At 44.1% G+C, this 23890-nt stretch overlaps 1 protein-coding gene across 2 annotated transcripts in view; it reads right to left on the bottom strand.

The window, feature by feature from the left end:
• LOC110531563 (phosphofurin acidic cluster sorting protein 1) overlaps nt 1-23254 on the bottom strand; it is a 94822-nt gene extending 71568 nt beyond the window's left edge. Inside the window, exon 1 of one of the 2 annotated variants that reach the window (XM_036987390.1) lies at nt 22743-23254. In XM_036987390.1, coding sequence (XP_036843285.1) covers nt 22743-22897 — 155 coding nt within the window. In that variant the 5' untranslated portion in view covers nt 22898-23254. The remainder of the gene's footprint in view (nt 1-22742) is intronic. The other variant, XM_036987389.1, reaches the window with a different exon arrangement.
• Between the last annotated feature and the right edge of the window lie 636 nt (nt 23255-23890).

A 23890-nucleotide genomic window follows, 5' to 3' on the forward strand; every position in this document is an offset into this window, starting at 1 on the left:
CTATCTGTCGCTGTCTATCTATCTGTCTCTGTCTCTCTATCTGTCTCTGTATCTGTATCTGTCTCTGTCTATCTACCTGTCTCTGTCTATCTACCTGTCTCTGTCTATCTATCTGTCTATCTATCTATCTGTCTATCTATCTGTCTCTGTATATCTATCTCTCTCGGTCTCTGTATCTGTCTCTGTCTATCTATCTGTCTCTGTCTATCTATCTGTCTCTGTCTATCTATCTGTCTCTGTCTATCTATCTGTCTCTGTCTATCTATCTGTCTCTGTCTATCTATGTCTCTCTCTGTCTCTGTCTCTGTCTCTGTATCTATCTGTCTCTGTCTATCTATCTGTCTCTGTCTATCTATCTATCTGTCGCTATCTATCTGTCTCTGTCTCTTGCTCTACTTCCCAGAGCCATGGGCAAGGACAAGGAAGGCTCAGTGCTCTCACTTCGTAAGGAGGGCTGATTCTCTGAATCTCCTCTAACTCTAACACACACAATCTCCCCCGTCTCCCTGAGGCCATGTCTGTCACATCCTCAACAAGTAAGTGCTAAATTCAACTTTCCACATTCACAGTAGCTGCATAAAGACCTGACTATGTCATAGAACTGATCACACTTCACAACGGTGCACTCTCATTTGCACGTTATGAGCGCCGGGTTATCCAATCTAGCACCTTGCTCCCTCACCCCTCCCTGTGCTGAAGAGACCATGTGACTCCATATGTGGTACGGAGATAGCCCCCCCCACACACACACACCAGATCTCCTGAAATTTCAACATATCTTGTATCGCTTTTTAGAACTCAAATTCCACCCTAAAGTGTTGGACTTGGAACCCGAAAGGTTGCAAGATCAAATCACTGAGCTGACAAGGTACAAATCTGTCATTCTGCCCCTGAACATGGCAGTTAACCCACTGTTCCTATGCTGTCACTGAAAATAAGAACATGTTCTTAACTGACTTGCCTTGTTAAATAAAGGTCAAATAAAGGTTCAAACAATTAATAGTAAAGGGTCTGTTGTCCCCTCACCTTTGACCCTGTTAATTCAACAACACACATTTGTCCTTTTCCTTATTTGAATACCTGTATCCCATTATAAACATCCCAACAGTAAAAACCACCCCCAACCTCTCACACAGACATTCCAACAGAGACATTAATGGCATTAACCTGGCGCACACAGAAAACACATGAATCACAGTTTCACTCATGACACGGAAAGTACACCCCTGTACAGCTCCCGGGTCAACCTGTGCCAACCAGATATTAGTGGCCAGGGTTTCATGTAGGTCCCCTGACCTCCTTGGTACTGGGGGTTCGTAGAGCCCCCTCCATCTAAAACCCACCATACTCTCCTCCCCACATACCCACTGATGTGCCTTCACTCCTGTTAGGCTCCTAATTTTGTTTTACTATTTTTATATCAATTATCCTTTATTTAACTAGGCAAGTCAGTTAAGAACGTATTCTTATTTACAATGACGGCCTACCCCAGCCAAACCCTCCCCTAACCTGGACGACGCTGTACAATTTGTGAGCAGCCCTATGGGACTCCCAATTGTGGCCAGTTGTGATACAGCCCAGGATCAAACCAGGGTCTGTAGTGACGCCTCTAGCACTGAGATGCAGTGCCTTAGACCACTGTGTCACTCGGGAGCCCCTTACCTTAATGCAGAGGTTGTAGAGGGCCTTACCTCCCACCCCCTCAAACTCCCCCAGGCTCGGAGTGTTAAAATCTAACAAGTCCTCCAGACCCCCATGCCAGTCTCCAGTCTCTGCCGTCACCTGCAGTGGCGGAAACATTGGTTGCCCCTCTCCCTTTGGTCGCTCAGACAGTGCCTCCTGGACCTCCCACAGGAATCTCTCCAGCAGCCTAAGATAAGTTATTCCTGTTTGTTGTGCCAGGACTTCCGGAGTTTTCCACCCCTCCTCTCTCAGCAGTCTCAGGTCACCCAGCCTTTGTAAACCCGCTGCCATCAGTTGCCTCTGCAGGGTGGCCGACTGAACCGATCTCAAAGGGATGGCTGGGTTGTGGAAGATAGGTTCATCCCACACCCACAGCCCAGGCTCCACACCCACTTTTCGTGTGGGCCTTAGCACTGCAGAGTAAACATCTAAGAGACCTGCTGTACTCAGCCTCTCCAGCTTCATGAGGAACAGCTGCTGGTCCAACCCTAATCCGCCAGCTCTCCTCAGCAGAACGCATGCTGGTTCTCTCCACCGACATCAGTATGGTATAGCAGTCTCTGCACCGCCTTTAGTCAGAAAGCAGCCACCCTGTTCTCCAGTTCCACCAGGCTCTGTCCTCCTTCGTGTACAGACATATACAACACTGCCGGCCTCAGCCAGTGATGGCCTGACCAGAAAAAGCATACCGGCATGGGGTTGAGAACAGCCAGTCTTGACACCACTGCCTCTGACAGCCCCTCCCAGTTCTTCCTGACCCACCTCTCTAAGCCCAGGTACAGCCTCAAAATGTCAAGCCCTTCACAACCCCACTGCAAACCTCCTGAAAGCAGAGGGGCCCTATTCCTCCATGTCCCACATAACAGAGCTTTGTTCTTGCCCCATGACTAGACCCAGCCTCATCTACACCACCATCCATAACATTACTAGACCCAGCCTCATCTACACCACCATCCATAACATTACTAGACCCAGCCTCATCTACACCACCATCCATAACATGACTAGACCCAGATTCATCTATACCACCATCCATAACATGACTAGACCCAGCCTCATCTACACCACCATCCATAACATGACTAGACCCAGCCTCATCTACACCACCATCCATAACATTACTAGAGCCAGCCTCATCTATACCACCATCCATAACATGACTAGACCCAGCCTTATCTACACCACCATCCAATCATAACATGACTAGACCCAGCCTCATCTATACCACCATCCATAACATTACTAGAGCCAGCCTCATCTATACCACCATCCATAACATGACTAGACCCAGCCTCATCTACACCACCATCCATAACATTACTAGAGCCAGCCTCATCTACACCACCATCCATAACATGACTAGACCGAGCCTCATCTATACCACCATCCATAACATTACTAGAGCCAGCCTCATCTATACCACCATCCATAATATGACTAGACCCAGCCTCATCTACACCACCATCTGTAGACTGACTAGACCCAGCCTCATCTACACCACCATCCATAACATGACTAGACCCAGATTCATCTATACCACCATCCATAACATTACTAGACCCAGCCTCATCTACACCACCATCCATAACATGACTAGACCCAGCCTCATCTACACCACCATCAATAACATGACTAGACCCAGCCTCATCTACACCACCATCCATAACATGACTAGACCCAGCCTCATCTACACCACCATCCATAACATGACTAGACCCAGCCTCATCTACACCACCATCCATAACATGACTAGACCCAGATTCATCTACACCACCATCCATAACATTACTAGACCCAGCCTCATCTACACCACCATCCATAACATGACTAGACCCAGCCTCATCTATACCACCATCCATAACATGACTAGACCCATCATCTGCTGCCTGAGTCTCATGGCCCACTGCACGTTGACCTCGATTTCCCCCACTGGTGCTTGTACCTTGTCTACGGCCTTTATGTGGGCACGCAAAGCTCTTATGCCCCAAATCCCCACTCAAAGCACCGTAGACTATCTATGCCGGCAAACCCTGTATAGAGCCCCTCCCCATGCCTCACTTTAAATGCACATTTAACTGTTGCTCATTGTTATTCAGAAACATGAACACTTGCCTCTGGAATGAAACAACGTGCTTAACGGCAAATGCCTGAAACCCTGCTGACAGTACATGAAAACCGCTAGCAAACTTACCAAAACGACTCAGCTCTACGGATGTGATCATCTGTAATAGACGGAGGCAGATTTGCAACTACCACCCTAGTCGAAGGATGCGGAATGTATAAATTCAGCTGCTTCCTGTTCGCCGACTGCGAGCAGAACCTTCTCCACCTTAACTCCATTCTCAGGAACACATCTGAATCCACGCCATAATGACAGTGCCTCCTCCACACCTGGCTGCGAATTATTAGTGCACACCACACCATTCAAACCCCAGGAAACTAAAACTCTGTCCTCTTCCTCCCTAACTTAAGAAAAACAGCAAGATGCCGCCACCAGCATGCTTCACCGTAGCGATGGAGCCAGGTTTCCTCCAAACTCCAAGCAGGCTGTGTGTGCCTTTTACTGAGGAATGTCTTCCCTCTGGCCAGGCTACCATAAAGGCCTGATTGGTGGAATGCTGCTGAGATGTTTGTCCTTCAGGAAGGTTCTCCCATCTAAACAGAGGAAGCTCTGAAGCTCCGAAGCTCTGGAGCTCTGTCAGAGTGACTGGGTTCTTGGTAACCTCCCTGACTAAGGCCCTTCTCCCCCGATTGTTCAGTTTGGCCGGGTGGTCAGCTCTAGTAAGAGTCTTGGTCGTTCCAAACGTCTTCCATTTCAGAATGATGGAAGCCATTGTATTCTTGGGGAACTTCAATGCTCCAGACTCCTGTCTCGGAGCGCTACGGACAATTATTTTGACCTCATGGCCTTGTTGTTGCTCTGACATGAACTGTCAACTGTGGGACCTTATATCGACAGGTGTGTGCCTTTCCAAAATAATGTCCAATCAATTGAATTTACCACAGGTGGATTCCAATCAAGTTGTATAATCATCTTAAGGATGATCAATGGAAACAGGATGCACCTGAACTCAATTTCGAGTCTCATAGCAAAGTGTCTGAATACTTACAGTGGGGCAAAAAAGTATTTAGTCAGCCACCAATTGTGCAAGTTCTCCCACTTAAAAAGATGAGAGAGGCCTGTCATTTTTATCATAGGTACAATTCAACTATGACAGACAAAATGAGAAAAAAAATCCAGAAAATCACATTGTAGGATTTTTAATGAATTTATTTGCAAATTATGGTGGAAAATAAGTATTTGGTCACCTACAAACAAGCAAGATTTCTGGCTCTCACAGACCTGTAACTTCTTCTTTAAGAGGCTCCTCTGTCCTCCACTCGTTACCTGTATTAATGGCACCTGTTTGAACTTGTTATCAGTATAAAAGACACCTGTCCACAACCTCAAACAGTCACACTCCAAACTCCACTATGGCCAAGACCAAAGAGCTGTCAAAGGACACCAGAAACAAAATTGTAGACCTGCACCAGGCTGGGAAGACTGAATCTGCAATAGGTAAGCACCTTGGTTTGAAGAAATCAACTGTGGGAGCAATTATTAGGAAATGGAAGACATACAAGACCACTGATAATCTCCCTCGATCTGGGGCTCCACGCAAGATCTCACGCCGTGGTGTCAAAATGATCACAAGAACGGTGAGCAAAAATCCCAGAACCACACGGGGGGACCTAGTGAATGACCTGCAGAGAGCTGGGACCAAAGTAACAAAGCCTACCATCAGTAACACACTACGCAGCCAGGGACTCAAATCCTGCAGCGCCAGACGTGTCCCCCTGCTTAAGCCAGTACATGTCCAGGCCCGTCTGAAGTTTGCTAGAGAGCATTTGGATGATACAGAAGAAGATTGGGAGAATGTTATATGGTCAGATGAAACCAAAATATAACTTTTTAGTAAAAACTCAACTCGTCGTGTTTGGAGGACAAAGAATGCTGAGTTGCATCCAAAGAACACCATTCCTACTGTGAAGCATGGGGGTGGAAACATCATGCTTTGGGGCTGTTTTCTGCAAAGGGACCAGGACGACTGATCCGTGTAAAGGAAAGAATGAATGGGGCCATGTATCGTGAGATTTTGAGTGAAAACCTCCTTCCATCAGCAAGGGCATTGAAGATGAAACGTGGCTGGGTCTTTCAGCATGACAATGATCCCAAACACACCGCCCGGGCAACGAAGGAGTGGCTTCGTAAGAAGCATTTCAAGGTCCTGGAGTGGCCTAGCCAGTCTCCAGATCTCAACCCCATAGACAATCTTTGGAGGGAGTTGAAAGTCCGTGTTGCCCAGCAACAGCCCCAAAACATCACTGCTCTAGAGGAGATCTGCATGGAGGAATGGGCCAAAAATACCAGCAACAGTGTGTGAAAACCTTGTGAAGACTTACAGAAAACGTTTGACCTCTGTCATTGCCAACAAAGAGTATATAACAAAGTATTGAGATAAACTTTTGTTATTGACCAAATACTTATTTTCCACCATAATTTGCAAATAAATTCATAAAAAATCCTACAATGTGATTTTCTGGATTTTTTTTCTCATTTTGTCTGTCATCGTTGAAGTGTACCTATGATGAAAATTACAGGTCTCTCTCATCTTTTTAAGTGGGAGAACTTGCACAATTGGTGGCTGACTAAATACTTTTTTGCCCCACTATATGTAAATAAAATATTTCTGATTATTATTTTACATAAATTTGCAAAAATGTCTAAAAACCTGTTTTTGCTTTGTTATTATGGGGGATTGTGTGTAGATTGATGAGGGGAAAACATGTATTACATTTTAGAATAAGGCTGTAACGTAACAAAATGTGAAAGAAGTCAAGGGTTCTGAATACTTTCCGAATGCACTGTATCGATTGGGTGAATTACAACAGTGTTCCATCACAGCAGCAATATTTGTGACCTGTTGCCACAACAAAAGGGCAACCAGTGAAGAACAAACACCATTGTAAATACAACCCATATTTATGTTAATTCGGTTTCCCTGTTGTACTTCAACTATGTGTACATAATATGACATTTTCAATGTCTCTACTCATTTGAAACTTTTGTGAGTTTAATTTTTACAGTTCATTTTTGATTCTTTCTTTCACTTTTGTTTATTATCTATTTCACTTGCTCCGGCAATGTAAACATACAGTGGGAAGAACAAGTATTTTATACACTGCCGATTTTGCAGGTTTTCCTACTTACAAAGCATGTAGAGGTCTGTAATTTTTTTTATCATAGGTACACTTCACCTGTGAGAGGCGGAATCTAAAACAAAAATCCAGAAAATCACATTGTATTCTTAAAGAAAAACTAACAGGTCTGTGAGAGCTGGAATTCTTACTGGTTGGTAGGTGATCAAATACTTATGTCATGCAATAAAATGCAAATAAATTACTTAAAAATCATACGATGTGATTTTCTGGATTTTTGTTTTAGATTCCGCCTCTAAGAGTTGAAGTGTACCTATGATAAAAATTCCAGACCTCTACATGCTTTGTAAGTAGTAAAACCTGCTAAATCGGCAGTGTATCATATACTTGTTCTCCCCACTGTGTTTCCCATGCAAATAAAGCCCTTTGAATTGAGAGAGTAATGTTTACTGTCAATTTGTTATTGTTTAATAAACTTTTTTATTTCAAGCCCTGAATTGAAATTGAATTGATAGAGGATGTGTGTGTTGTTCTGTATGTATGGCAATAAGACTGTGTCTGGTCCTCGTGCTGTTTTGTTGAGCGAGTCAAGATGGGATTAACAAGGGAGCTATTGTCATCTCTCAGTCTGGTGTTAATAAAAAAAAGATTAAAAAAATATATATTTTATTGTCACATACTCCGGAGAGGTGCAGTGAAAGGTTTTACAGAATCAGACATAGTAGTACAGTGCCCCTGGAGCAAATCAGGGTTAAGTGCCTTGCTCAAGGGCACATCAACAGATTTTTCACCTTGCCGGCTCGGGTATTCGAACGCTATAAACGCTAGGCTATCACGCACACACACTTCCTGGCCTTTCATTAAAGCGATTAGAGATTAATGTCCAGAGCACCCGTCTAATCCTGTTTAGAGCTACACTGTGAGAGGATGGCATATAGTGTGACCAGCCTTGTGTGTGTGTGTGTTGGTTATTCTATCCTTGCCTTGATGACAGCTTTGCACACTCTTGGCATTCTCTCAACTAGCTTCATGAGGTAGTCACCTGGAATGCATTTCAATTAACAGGTGTGCCTTGTTAAAAGTTAATTTGTGGAATTTCTGCCCGTCTTAATGCATTTGAGCCAATCAGTTGTGTTGTGACAAGGTAGGGGGGTATACAGAAGATAGCCCTATTGGGTAAAAGACCAAGTCCATATTATGGCAAGAACAGCTCAAATAAGCAGAGAAACGACAGTCCATCATTACTTTAAGACAGTCAATACGTAAGTTTCTTCAAGTGCAGTCTCAAAAACCATAAGCTATGATGAAACTGGCTCTCATGAGGACCTCCACAGGAATGGAAGACCGAGAAATACCTCTGCTGCAGAGGATAAGTTCATTAGAGTTACCAGCAACAGAAATTGTAGCCCAAATAAATGCTTCACAGAGTTCAAGTACATTTTTTATTTTAACAGACACATCTCAACATCTACTGTTCAGAGGGGACTGTGTGAATCAGGCCTTCATGGTCGATTTGCTACAAAGAAACCACTACTAAAGGACACCAATAAGAAGAAGAGACTTGCTTGGACCAAGAAACACGAGCAATGGACAATAGACGGGTGGAAATCTGTCCTTTGGTCTGATGAGCCCAATTTTGAGATTTTTGGTTCCAACCGCTGTGTCTTTGTGAGACGCAGAGTAGGTGAACGGATGATCTCAGCATGTGTGGTTCCCACCGTAAAACATGGAGGAGGTGCTATGGTGTGGGGATGCTTTGCTGGTGACACTGTCAGCGATTTATTTAGAATTTAAGGCACACTTAACCAGCATGGCTACCACAGCATTCTGCAGCGATCCGACATCCCATCTGGTTTGCGCTTAGTGGGACTACAATTTATTTTTCAACAGGATAATGACCCAAACCACACCTCTAGGCTGTGTAAGGGCTATTGACCAAGAAGGAGAGTGATGGAGTGCTGCATCAGATGACCTGGCCTCCACAATCACCCGACCTCAACCCAACTGAGATGGTTTGGGATGAGTTGGACTGCAGAGTGAAGGAAAAGCAGGCAATGAGTGCTCAGCATATGTGGGAACTCCTTCAAGACAGTTGGAAAAGCATTCCAGGTGAAGCTGGTTGAGAGAATGCCAAGAGTGTGCAACGCTGTCATCAAAGCAAAGGGTGGCTATTTGAAGAATCTAAAATCTAAAATATATTTTGATTTGTTTAACACTTTTTTGGTTACTACATGATTCCATATAGTTTAGATGTTTTGATGTCTTCACTATTATTCTCCAATGAATAGACCCTTGAATGAGTAGATGTGTCCAAACGTTTGACTGGTAGTGTGTATAATGTGACCGTCTGACCGTTTCACAGTGTTTCAACTTTGCTGTGAATCACAGTGTTAGTAATGAACATTTATTATACTGGACTCTCTCACAGAGTACTGTTGTATGTCCTGTAACTGTATCATACACACACACACACACACACACACACACACACACACACACACACACACACAGACACACACACACACAACATAACACCCAGTTGTGGGCCTCTGCCAGATGAGAGGATAGCATTCCACAGTAATGAGATCTCTTTCAGAAGCAATGAACTGAACACACACACACACACACACACACACACAGATCTGGTGAGGACAGGAACAAAAGCAATCCACCTCAAAAACCTCTATATTAACAACCCTACAACTCAGCCAGGGTTACCATTAGCTGGTAATAGCTGGCTTTTGGACTGTTTTTTTTTATTTTTAAAAGCTGATTAATAAAATTGGCGCAGGTCAATTGTCCGGGAGAAGAAGTCCCATTACGAAATAATGCTTTTTTTGCATATTCATTTATGGAAATACCAGTCGATGGAAATATATTTGACTGGTCATGTTTTTCAGTCTATAGGTCATTTGCATAATTTAGCGGAATAATTAAATTGACACCTGTGTACAGCATATTCTTTATGTACAGTTGATGTCGGAAGTTTCCATACACCTTAGCCAAATACATTTAAACTCAGTTTTTCACAATTCCTGACATTTAATCCTAGTAAAAAATCCCTGTTTTAGGTCAGTTTGTAACGGCAGATTTCCTCCTCTTTGTCTGAAGAGGTGTAGCAAGGATCGGACTAATACGCAGCGTGGTAAGTATCCATGACGATTTTAATAAGAAAAGCCTGAACACTATGAAATACAAAACAATAAACGATAACGTGAAATAAACCAAACCGAAACAGTCCCGTGTGGCACAAACACTGACACAGGAAACAAACACCCACAAACCAACAATGAAACCCAGGCTACCTAAGTATGATTCTCAATCAGAGACAACTAACGACACCTGCCTCTGATTGAGAACCATACTAGGCCGAAACAGAAACCAAACATAGAAACACAAACATAGACTGCCCACCCCAACTCACGCCCTGACCATACTAAATAAAGACAAAGAAAGGAAATACAGGTCAGAACGTGACACAGTTAGGATCACCACTTTATTTTAAGAATGTGAAATGTCAGAATAATAGTAGAGATAATTATTTATTTCAGCTTTTATTTATTTAATCACACTATTTAGTTTACATACACTCAATTAGTATTTGGTAGCATTGCCTTTAAATTGTTTAACTTGGGTCAAACGTTTCGGGTAGCCTTCCACAAGCTTCCCACAATAAGTTGGGTGAATTTTGTCCCATTCCTCCAGACAGAGCTGGTGTAACTGAGTCAGGTTTGTAGGCCTCCTTGCTCGCACACGCTTTTTCAGTTCTATAGGATTGCGGTCAGGGCTTTGTGATGGCCACTCTAATACCTTGACTTAAGCCATTTTGCAACAACTTTGGAAGTATGCTTGGGGCCATTGTCCATTTGGAAGACCCATTTGCGACCAAGCTTTAACTTCCTGACTGATGTCTTGAGATGTTGCTTCAATATATCCACATCATTTTCCTCCCTCATGATGCCATCTATTTTGTGAAGTGCACCAGTCCCTCCTGCAGCAAAGCACCCCCACAGCATGATGTTGCCACCCCCCTGCTTCATGGTTGGGATGGAGTTCTTCGGCTTGCAAGCCTCCCCCTTTTTCCTCCAAACATAACAATGGTAATTATCGCCAAACGGTTCTATTTTTGTTTCATCACACCAGAGGACATGTATCCAAAAAGTAGTTTTTTTAATGGCAGTTTTGGAGCAGTGGCTTCTTCCTTGCTGAGCTGCCTTTCAGATTATGTTGATGTAGGACTCGTTTTACTGTGGATATAGATACTTTTGTACCAGTTTCCTCCAGCATCTTCACAATATCCTTTGATGTGGTTCTGGGATTGATTTGCACTTTTCGCACCAAAGCACGTGCATCTCTAGGAGACAGAACACGTCTCCTTCCTGAGCGGTATGACGGCGTTGTATTCCCATGGTGTTTATACTTGTGTACTATTGTTTGTACAGGTGAATGTGCCACCTTCAAGCGTTTGGAAATTGCTCCCAAGGTTGAACCAGACTTGTGGAGGTCTACAATTTATTTTCTGAGATCTTGGCTGATTTCTTTTGATTTTTCCATGATGTCAAGCAAAGAGGCACTGAGTTTGAAGGTAGGCCTTGAAATATATCCACAGGTACACCTCCAATTGACTCAAATAATGTCAATTAGCCCATCAGAAGCTTCTAAAGCCATGACATCATTTTCTGGAATTTCCAAGCTGTTTAAAGGCACATCCAACTTAGTGTATGTAAACTTCTGACCCACTGGAATTGTGATACAGTGAATTATAAGTGAAATAATCTGTCTGTAAACAATTGTTGGAAAAATTACTTGTGTCATGCACAAAGTAGATGTCCTAACAGACTTGCCAAAACTATAGTTTTGTTAACAAGAAATGTGTAGAGTGGTTGAAAAACGAGTTTTAATGACTCCAACCTAAGTGTATGTGAACTTCTGACTTCAACTGTATCATATTTATCACACGATTACAGAGCCTTTGAGCGGAAAATCTGTCAGACAGCAAGAGCTGCTGCCAAAGCATCTCAAACAGGAAATGCATCAGCACGTCACACACCACTTTACAATGATCTGGAGGCAGGCAGTATGAGGTGGAGGCAGCATGAGCTGGAGGCAGTATGAGGTGGAGGCAGTATGAGGTGGAGGCAGCATGAGGTGGAGGCAGTATGAGGTGGAGGCAGTATGAGGTGGAGGCAGGCAGTATGAGGTGGAGGCAGCATGAGCTGGAGGCAGGCAGTATGAGGTGGAGGCAGCATGAGCTGGAGGCAGGCAGTATGAGGTGGAGGCAGTATGAGCTGGAGGCAGGCAGTATGAGGTGGAGGCAGCATGAGCTGGAGGCAGTATGAGGTGGAGGCAGCATGAGCTGGAGGCAGTATGAGCTGGAGGCAGTATGAGCTGGAGGCAGTATGCATTTTGAAAACATATACACTACATGGCCATTGAACAACTCATTACATTAATATGGAGTTGGTCCCCACTTTGCTGCTGTAACAGCCTCCACTCTTCTGGGAAGGCTTTGATGGAACATTACTACGGGACTTGCTTCCATTCAGCCACAAGAGCATTAGTGAGGTCGGGCACTGATGTTGGGCGATTAGGCCTGGCTCGCAGTCAGCATTCCAATTCATCTCAAAGATGTTCGATGGGGTTGAGGTCAGGGCTCTGTGCAGGCTAGTCAAGTTCTTCAACACCGATTGTCATGCTGAAACAGGAAAGGGCCTTCCTCAAACTGTTGCCACAACATTGGAATCATCTAGAATGTAAATGTATGCTGTAGAATTAAGATTTCCCTTCACTGGAGCTAATGGGCCAAGCCATGAAAACCAGCCCCAGACCATTATTCCTCCTCCACTAAAGTTTACAGTTTGCACTATGCATTCTGGCGGGTAGCGTTCTCCTGGCTTCCGCCAAACCTAGATTTGTCCGTCGAACTGCCAGATGTTTAAGCGTGATTCATCATTTCAGAGAACAAGTCCAAAGCTTTACACCACTCCAGTCGACGCATGGCATTGCACATGGTGATCTTAGGCTTGTGTGAAACCTCGACAAACAGTTATTGTGCTGACGTTGCTTCCAGAGGCAGTTCGGAACTCGGTAGTGAGTGTTTCAACCGAGGACAAACAAGTTTTACGTGCTTCGGCGGTCCCGTTCTGTGAGCTTGTGTGGCCTACCACTTCCCGGCTGAGCAGTTGTTGCTCCTAGACATTTCCACTTCACAATAACAGCACTTACAGTTGATCAGAGAAGCTCTAGCTGGGCTGAAACTTGATAAACTGACTTGTTGGAAAAGTGGCATTATATGAAGGTGCCACACTGAAAGTCACTGAGTTCTTCATTAAGGTCATTCTACTGCCAATATTTGTCTATGAAGATTGCATGGCTGTGTGCTGTCAGCAACAGGTGTGGCTGAAATAGCCGATTCCACTCATTTGAGGGGGTGTCCACATACTTTTGTATATATAGTGTACTTAATTGTTTGGAACCTGAATGTTTTAACTACATATTTTGAGGCGTGTTTTACCTTGCTTCAAAGTAGCCTAGCCAAAATTAGACCTTTTCCGTGGAGGCAAATATTTCCGTGGAGGCAAACCCATGTTAGTTGTTGCATATTAGATCTCCCCTAAATTTCTAACATATATTTTCATCTCTGTCACATGAAACCACTGGTGAAAACACCAACAGTTTTTTCCCGCTAGGTGCATCACGGAACCAACATTCCTGTGTAGTCTACTGCCTTGTGCACATTGCTGCGCTTATAATGTGAAGAAATAATAGTTTATCACCATTTTAAGCTGAACGTTCTGATCGGTTGCATCAGACTCATTGCTTTTTAACATTTATTTTTTTACATTTAATATGTATCCTAGGCCTACAGGTTGTATGAATTTGTATGAATGGCCCACAACTGTCCCAGTCTGCTTGGAATAAGGCTGTTTCTTTGTCGAGAAGCTGACCAACGTTATACACGCCAGCTACTACAGTGACTGAAATGACTGCAACACTCAACAAAGAGCTGCAGTTAGTTTCAGAGTGGGTGGCAAGGAACAAGTTAGCCCTAAATATGTCTAAATCTAAAAGCATTGTATTTGGGACAAAACACTCACTAACTACTTAACTAAATCTTGTAATAAATAATGTGGAAATTGAGCAGGTTGAGATGACTAAACTGCTTGGAGTAATGCTGGACTGTAAACTGTCATGGTCAAAACATATTCATACAACAGTAGCTAAAATGGGGAGAAGTCTGTCCACAATAAAGTGCTGCTCTGCCTTCTTAACAACACTATCAACAAGGCAGGTCCTACAGGCCCTGGTTTCTACCTTCTTAACAACACTATCAACAAGGCAGGTCCTACAGGCCCTGGTTTTGTCACACCTGGACTACTGTTCAGTAGTGTGGTCAGGTGCCACAACGAGGGACTTGGGAAAATTGCAGTTGGCTCAGAACAGAGCAGCACGGCTGACCCTTAAAAGTACACGGAGAGCTAACATTAATGACGTGCATGTCAATCTCTCATGGCTCAAAGTGGAGGACAGACTGACTTCATCACTACTTTTATATATGAGAGGTATTGACATGTTGAATGCACCGAGCTGTCTGTCTAAACTACTGGCACACAGCTTGGACACCCATGCATACCCCACAAGACATGCCGCAAGAGGTCTCTTCACAGTCCCCAAGTCCAGACAGACTACGGGAGGCACACAGCACTACATAGAGCCATGACTACATGGAACTCTATTCCACATCAAGTAACTGACGCAAACAGTAAAATGAGATTTTAAAAACTTTATGGAACAGTGGGGACTGTGAAGCAACACAAACATTGGCACAGACAGACACACACACACCCAATAACATCTGCACTATAAATACACATGGATTCAGTACTGTAGATATGTGGTTGTGGTGGAGTAGGGGCTTGAGGGCACACAGTGTGTTGTGAAATCTGTGAATATATTGTAATGTTTTAAAATTGTATAAACTGCCTTAATTTAGCTGGACCCCAGGAAGAGTAGCTGCTGCCTTGTCAGGAACTAATGGGTATCCATAATAAATACAAATACAATACAATAGGTAGATTTTTCTATAACGGGGGACAGTAGATTGAAATAACAACCTAGTGATTTTGCTGTTCATTACTTTTCTTGTTGGCTGAGGAAAAGTACATGTTCAAAGTGAGCATCAGAATTGGGTAAGAAGGACCGGACCGCACGTCGTTGCGTCCTGGACGTGCGTGTTCTGTTAATATGAATCCATAATGTAAATGTGATTTGTGTCATTCTGAGCACCGTGGGTGGACGCCCTAGTCAGGTTACGCACCCAACGCATATGGGTCCGGTATATTTCTCAAATGTCTGGCAAATTAAAATGCTGCCGGTCAAATGACTGGCGACACATTTTCCCAACGGAAACAGTGATCTCAGCATACAGCAGCATTACCATCTACATGAAATAAACTCAACCAGACAGTATCCTATCACATCTACTGTTCACCAGCGCCAAACCACACCGAGTAGAGATACAGTCCAATTCTCTAACCTGATCCTAGGAGTGTACACTTGCTCACTACCCATAAAAGCTTTAGCTAAACGCAATGAACGGATGTAAGCATTCCTTTTACAGCCATTAGGAGGGAAGGGAATGAGTGTACACTTTAAAGAGAAGAGTAGAGGATGAAGAAGAGAAGAGTAGAGGATGAAGGAGAGAAGGAGAGAAGAGAACAAAGGAGAGAAGAGTAGAGGATGAAGGAGAGAAGAGTAGAGGATGATGGAGAGTAGAGGATGAAGGAGAGAAGAGTAGATAGAGGATGAAGGAGAGAAAATGATGAAGGGGTGAAGGGTAGAGGATAAAGGAGAGAAGAGTAGAGGATGAAGGAGAGAAGAGGATGAAGGAGAGAAGCGTAGAGGATGAAGGAGAGAAGAGTAGAGGATGAAGGAGGGTAGAGGATGAAGGAGAGAAGAGTAGAGGATGAAGGAGAAAAGAGTAGAAGATGAAGAAGAGAAGAGTAGATGATGAAGGAGAGAAGACTAGAGGATGAAGGAGAGAAGAGTAGAGGATGAAGGAGAGAAGAGTAGAGGATGAAGGAGAGAAGAGTAGAGGATGAAGGAGAGAAGAGTAGAGGATGAAGGAGAGAAGAGTAGAGGATGAAGGAGAGAAGAGTAGAGGGTGAATGAGAGAAGAGTAGAGGATGAAGGAGAGAAGAGTAGATGATGAAGGACAGAAGAGTAGAGGATGAAGGAGAGAAGAGTAGAGGATGAAGGACAGAAGAGTAGAGGATGAAGGAGAGAAGACTAGAGGATGAAGGAGAGAAGAGTAGAGGGTGAATGAGAGAAGAGTAGAGGATGAAGGAGAGAAGAGTAGATGATGAAGGACAGAAGAGTAGAGGATGAAGGAGAGAAGACTAGAGGATGAAGGAGAGAAGAGTATAGTAGAGGATGAAGGAGAAAAGAGTAGAGGATGAAGGAGAGAAGAGTATAGTAGAGGATGAAGGAGAGAAGAGTATAGTAGAGGATGAAGGAGAGAAGACTAGAGGATGAAGAAGAGAAGAGTATAGTAGAGGATGAAGGAGAGAAGAGTATAGTAGAGGATGAAGGAGAGTAGAGTATAGTAGAGGATGAAGGAGAGAAGACTAGAGGATGAAGAAGAGTAGAGTATAGTAGAGGATGAAGGAGAGAAGAGTATAGTAGAGGATGAAGGAGAGTAGAGTATAGTAGAGGATGAAGGAGAGAAGACTAGAGGATGAAGAAGAGTAGAGTATAGTAGAGGATGAAGGAGAGAAGAGTATAGTAGAGGATGAAGGAGAGTAGAGTATAGTAGAGGATGAAGGAGAGAAGAGTAGAGGATGAAGAAGAGAAGAGTATAGTAGAGGATGAAGGAGAGAAGAGTATAGTAGAGGATGAAGGAGAGTAGAGTATAGTAGAGGATGAAGGAGAGAAGACTAGAGGATGAAGAAGAGTAGAGTATAGTAGAGGATGAAGGAGAGAAGAGTATAGTAGAGGATGAAGGAGAGTAGAGTATAGTAGAGGATGAAGGAGAGAAGAGTAGAGGATGAAGAAGAGAAGAGTATAGTAGAGGATGAAGAAGAGAAGAGTAGAGGATGAAGAAGAGAAGAGTATAGTAGAGGATGAAGGAGAGAAGAGTATAGTAGAGGATGAAGGAGAGAAGAGTAGAGGATGAAGAAGAGTAGAGTATAGTAGAGGATGAAGGAGAGAAGAGTATAGTAGAGGATGAAGGAGAGAAGACTAGAGGATGAAGAAGAGAAGAGTATAGTAGAGGATGAAGGAGAGAAGAGTATAGTAGAGGATGAAGGAGAGAAGACTAGAGGATGAAGAAGAGAAGAGTATAGTAGAGGATGAAGGAGAGAAGAGTATAGTAGAGGATGAAGGAGAGAAGACTAGAGGATGAAGAAGAGAAGAGTATAGTAGAGGATGAAGGAGAGAAGAGTATAGTAGAGGATGAAGGAGAGAAGACTAGAGGATGAAGAAGAGAAGAGTATAGTAGAGGATGAAGGAGAGAAGAGTATAGTAGAGGATGAAGGAGAGAAGACTAGAGGATGAAGAAGAGAAGAGTATAGTAGAGGATGAAGGAGAGAAGAGTATAGTAGAGGATGAAGGAGAGAAGACTAGAGGATGAAGAAGAGAAGAGTATAGTAGAGGATGAAGGAGAGTAGAGTATAGTAGAGGATGAAGGAGAGAAGACTAGAGGATGAAGAAGAGAAGAGTATAGTAGAGGATGAAGGAGAGAAGACTAGAGGATGAAGAAGAGAAGAGTATAGTAGAGGATGAAGGAGAGAAGACTAGAGGATGAAGAAGAGAAGAGTATAGTAGAGGATGAAGGAGAGAAGAGTATAGTAGAGGATGAAGGAGAGAAGACTAGAGGATGAAGAAGAGAAGAGTATAGTAGAGGATGAAGGAGAGAAGAGTATAGTAGAGGATGAAGGAGAGAAGACTAGAGGATGAAGAAGAGAAGAGTATAGTAGAGGATGAAGGAGAGAAGACTAGAGGATGAAGAAGAGAAGAGTATAGTAGAGGATGAAGGAGAGAAGACTAGAGGATGAAGAAGAGAAGAGTATAGTAGAGGATGAAGGAGAGAAGAGAATGACAGTGGAGCGCGAAGTGAAACATCAGACCTCTCTGCCATTCATCTCAGCGGAAGAGCGAGCAGTGCCCCGAGCAAAGCACCAGTCCTTCTTAATCGGTTGTGTGTGTGTGTGTGTGTGTGTGTGTGTTGAGGGCAGGGCTAGGCAGGAGCTGACTATGTGGTCAAGTGTAGCCGACACCCTATTGTGTCCCTACTGTTGTGGTGCCGGTTGATTAAAGCACAAGGGAGCAGCAGCATGCAGCATATGATATTACTTAATTCAGCTAGTATTTGTCATTGACACCGCTTCAGGTGTGGATATTACTGCAATAGCCTAGCATCTTTACCAGCAGGGGTACGTGTACATCAAGCCCCAGCTCCATACCCAGCTCCAGACCCAGCTCTAGCCCCAGCTCCATCCCCAGCTCTAGCCCCAGCTCCAGACCCAGCTCTAGCCCCAGCTCCAGACCCAGCTCTAGCCCCAGCCCCAGCTCTAGCTCCAGACCCAGCTCTATCCCCAGCTCCAGACCCTAGCTACAGACCCAGCTCTAGTCCCAGCTCCAGACCTCAGCTACAGACCTCAGCTACAGACCTCAGCTACAGACCTCAGCTACAGACCTCAGCTACAGACCTCAGCTCCAGCCCTCAGCTCCAGCCCCAGCTACAGACCTCAGCTACAGACCTCAGCTACAGACCTCAGCTACAGACCTCAGCTCCAGACCTCAGCTACAGGCCCCAGCTACAGACCTCAGCTCCAACCCCAGCTCCAGCCCCAGCTACAGACCTCAGCTCCATCCCCAGCTACAGACCTCAGCTCCATCCCCAGCTACAGACTTCAGCTACAGACTTCAGCTCCAGCCCCAGCTACGACGAGGGACAGAGTTGACTACAGCTCAGCCGTAGAACTCATCCAACCGTCCGTTCCGTTCCAGTCCTCTGGGCTGGAGTCACAGGAATTTCCCTTGGTTCATGCCAGGGCCTTGTGCTTCAACAACTCAGTCAGCAGTAGCAGGAATCCCAACCATCCCCTTATGTCAACTCTCAGCTTGCGTCCCACTTGGTACCCTATTCCCTATATAGTGCACTACTTTTGACCAGGTCCCATAGGGCTGTTAAAAAGTAGTACGCTATGTAGGGAAAAGGGTGTAATTTGGAACTGACTCCAACAACTGACTAACACGTTTAGTAATGGGAATGTTTCATTATTTCAATGCCACATACAGCAGAGCTATATTAAACAGCTACATTTAAGGTTTGGTGGTGATCAGCTGAAACACATTGCAGGAAGGGTAGGCTATTTTTGTCACTGGGATTATTTGGTTTGGGAATAAAATAAATGTTGTTTCAACCCCCCGCAGGGTGTGAGTTTGAAGAAAGTCAATGAGGCGAAAAAGCTGTGAAATTAGATGGTTGGTGACAAGCGCTGGTGATGATTGTGACGCTGCAGAAACATGGTAAATTGGAGAAAGTAGGTTACTGTAGTGTATACTGATCAAGGACCAGTTTAGTTCCCCCTTCAGCATAGTTCATTATGGTAAAGTGGCAATAAAGGCTGACTCTGGAACTGACCTCACAGAGGCACTTTTAGTCAATGCAAACAACACGCAAATTGTGGGTAGACAGGAACAGGAAGAGGTTACAGCTACAAACCTCTACAGTGAGGAAATTCATGATCCAGTTTTCTGCAGCAATCGCAATGACAAGACAGCCTGGGCCTGTCTTGAGACACAAGTGATGGCTCTTACCTCCTCCCTTCCTTGAAGTGACCACATATCTCCAGGGGTGAAGGTAAGGCGGTTTGTTTCAGAACGGTATCCCAGCCAAATAAATTGCGGGTAAAACCGGTACCGGTAAAACATGAGCCATTCACAATAATTCAAACAAAATGTCAAGAAAACTGTAGGCTATTTGACAACTTTTGAATATGTCAGAGGCATTGAAATGAGCGAATGGACTTGAAAACTGGTGGTAAAGCCTGCGCTCCAAAATGCGATGTGGTTCGATGAGAACACCAAGGCAGAGACGAGTGGCCGACACCGAGGCGCACGCGGACTGCAGTGGACTCATAAAATCTGGCCTAATGACAATTCTGGCCTCATGGCCTGGTAAAGGAGAACTTTAAAGTGATTGTTAGATAATCCGATGAGGGTTGTGTTTATGCCACAGTAAAAGCTAATACATTTTAAAAAGTTAAATAACACATATTTACAACTAGGCCCACAGAGATCCTATTGAATGAATAGGGATTCTATATGGAAAACTATGACAAGCCCATACATTTTTTTAAGGACATAAAGGAGGTCCGGTACAAGGAAGAAATTAATTCTACTTCCACCCCTGCATATTTGACAAGATTGGACAGGTGAAACTCAGGATTCTCTAGCACAGTCTAACGATCTAGGCTGCATTGCGTCAGATCAGTGATTGCCTCATGGAAAGAGAAAAGAAGGAGGGAAGAAAGAAAGAAAGAAAGAAAGAAAGAAGGGGTGTATTTCTCAGAGTTCTGCTTCCCAGTCTGTTTCTCTGCAGTGAAATGGAAGAAGGGGTGATGGACCACGACCTGCTAAAGCATGAAACTGTGCAGATGCAGCACGGTGACATCACTATGCACTGAAATATGAAATAGTCAACAAACCTCCCAAAAGACCTTCTCTAGCCTTAGTAATAATCCGAGACAGGACGTCAAAGTGACAGAGTAAGGACACAGACGGGATATTTTAGAGAACAACTCATCTACACACTTAACCTGAAAAAGCACTTGACAAAAATAGTGAAATGTACACCGTCAAAGCACACTCAAAGGCTTTAGTTCTAGACGAACAAAGACAGTACTAAAGCCTGTGTGATGACGCTTTTACCAGTCCTGTCTCATGCACTGGCATCTCGGTATCAGTGTTTCTGCACTACGGCTATGATATGGTTATTATATGGTAATGAAGTTACTATGATTCTTCTTTTTTTAGATATATATTTTAAGGGATTTCCAGGTTTTATTGAACAGATAGCGAGAGAGAATGACCGTGGGGAAAGATAGAGAGAGGTTGTGTCAACGGATTCGAACCTATGCCGATATAGCCAGGGTCAGTGTGCTAGCTTAGCATTTAACAAACCTATGCCGATATAGCCAAGGTCAGTGTGCTAGCTTAGCATTTAACAAACCTATGCCGATATAGCCAGCGTCAGTGTGCTAGCTTAGCATGTAACAAACCTATGCCGATATAGCCAGCGTCAGTGTGCTAGCTTAGCATGTAACAAACCTATGCCGATATAGCCAGGGTCAGTGTGCTAGCTTAGCATGTAACAAACCTATGCCGATATAGCCAGCGTCAGTGTGCTAGCTTAGCATGTAACAAACCTATGCCGATATAGCCAGGGTCAGTGTGCTAGCTTAGCATGTAACAAACCTATGCCGATATAGCCAGGGTCAGTGTGCTAGCTTAGTATGTAACATTGCCTCCCTCAACTTGCTTGTGACTGGGCTTGAACCAGGGTCCTCTACCTCCCTCTTTCTTTCTCTCAACCTGTCTCTGGATGTGTATGCAGGAAGCAAAAATGTCTCAACCAAGGCAAGTAGCACAATGCATGAGCAAAGAGCTACGCCAACACACGTAACCGCCCGCTTGACAACTTGGGAACCGATTGAACTATACAAAAGGTTCCAAATGGATGGCTCCAGCGGCGACATTTCTAGCTAGCTGTGGAGGGAGGTTACGTTACGTTCCAAACTACTTTAACATCTTTAACATCAGAGGTTGCAGCATTACCTCTAGTCCACACTGTGAACCTTCTATAGGCCAATGTTATGTTACTAGGACAGTGTAGTTCTGTACGAGCTGTCTATGGCCATTGAGAAGGGGTAGATGTTTAAACACACACACATACCAATGAGCACATCAAGTGTCCTATAGCATAAGAAACTGTAGTACAGCAGAGAGAGAGGGAATGAAAATATAGAAAGATAAGAGAAAGAAAGATGCAGACAGTGGCCTCTAAACTACACACACACACGCACACGCACACACACACACACACAAAGAGGGATCTTGAGAATGTGTTCATAATAAGCATGGATCGATGTTAGGTGTGTGCTTTCCTGGCCACTCTTCCTACTGCTCCATTACATGGGATTAATACACACTCCCCTATCTGGATAAACCCTCAAAAAAGAGGATTCTATAACAGCAAAATCGACCTCATCAACTGATAAGGACTGTAGAACATTGCTAAAACCACCGGCAATATTTGAATCCAAATCAAATGGCGAAGCCTTGCACTACGGGATGAAATACATCCAGACAGACAGTTTGTTTTTTAACTGTTTTTTCTTCTGAAAACCATGTCACCTGAATGACCAGTGGTGCATTTGATATGGTACTTCCCCCCTAAATACCACGACCTACTGAGACATACAGAGCTAGTAGTAGGCCTACCATGTGCCTGAGGGGGAATGTACATAAAATATACAATGTTAGAGAATATCAAGAAGACTCTTCAGTAGAATGTGGACGAGCCTATATATATGATTGCTACGTGTCTGGGTAGACCAGGTAAACAAGACAACAACAAGATTGCAGGTTGGCAATGCATTATCATGCCCAGACACCTAAAACAATGCATGCCTCCTATGTCAACCACCTAAAGAGAATTTAAGAGCGTTTTTGGTAGTAAAATCACAAGTAAACACATACAGGGGGCGTCTTTATGCCTTCTGCAAACCGTGCTACTTTGTGTAAACACGGACCAAACAAGAAACCAACAGACAGACATACTCGAATGCTCCTACCTCGGCACACAGCTTGGCGAAGAGCGGTCCACTTCCCAGGTGGCGTAGAGGTTCATGTGGACCGGGCGATTCGAGGTGATCGTGACCGGTTTGGAGGGCTGCACGTGCGGGGAGGGGGCACCTCCAGTCCGCGGGAGCCCTCCTCGCTCCGACATCACGGAGGTATGTTAGCTAAAAAGGGTTTCAAACGAACGGGTTTAATAGCCTGTCTTCTTTTCCCTCTGCCTCTTCGTTGCAAAACCTACGGTGTGCGTGAACAGTTTGGCTAGTGAATGCGTAAAAATGTTCGTCCGTGCAATCGAAAGTTAATCCTTCTCCTCTATAGAATAACTATTATTTTGGTTGTACTAGATGGTAACATTACTGTCAACGTCCTGTCTTTCACAGCGAGCGAACCCTCTTTCTTTCTCTCAACTTGTCTCTGGATGTGTATGCAGGAAGCAAAAATTTCTCAACCAAGGCAAGTACCACAATGCATAAGCAAAGAGCTACGCCTCTTGTTAAAGACGTAGCCTACGCGTCGATTCCTTTGCAGGAGAGAGAGAGAGAGAGAGAGAGAGAGAGAGAGAGAGAGAGAGAGAGAGAGAGAGAGAGAGAGAGAGAGAGAGAGAGAGAGAGAGAGAGAGAGAGGGGGGGTGAGAGAGAGAGAGAGAGAGAGAGAGGGTGAGAGAGAGAGGGAGAGTGAGAGAGAGAGGGAGAGGGGGGTGAGAGAGAGAGGGAGAGAGAGGGAGAGGGGGGTGAGAGAGAGAGAGCGAGAGAGGGGGGGGGGGGGGGGGGGGGGGGGGTGAGAGAGAGAGAGAGAGGGAGGGGGAGTGAGAGAGAGATATGAGAACATAATAATAACAGTGTAATAAGAAGCCCTCCCTCAACATTCTGCTTTTAAAAGGTTAGAAGTTGGTTCATTAAGAAATTATTAGCACTCAGGTAAAGCTATATATAAATAAATTGTATTTTGTTATCAGTCAAAAAAACGAAATTGATTAATCAATCAATGTGAATGTTTGTTTGTGTTTTTTTAACTTATAGGGCACCTCTCTCCAAGCTCATTCATCGATTGCAACCATTTGGATAACTTAAAAAATGTTGTCCTCAGAGGTGTGACTAGTGATGAATTCAAGGAATTTCTCCAGTATGACATGCTTAGAGCT

Source organism: Oncorhynchus mykiss, chromosome 9, assembly GCF_013265735.2.
Source record: "Oncorhynchus mykiss isolate Arlee chromosome 9, USDA_OmykA_1.1, whole genome shotgun sequence".
In the NCBI taxonomy this organism is placed as follows: Eukaryota; Metazoa; Chordata; class Actinopteri; order Salmoniformes; family Salmonidae; genus Oncorhynchus; species Oncorhynchus mykiss.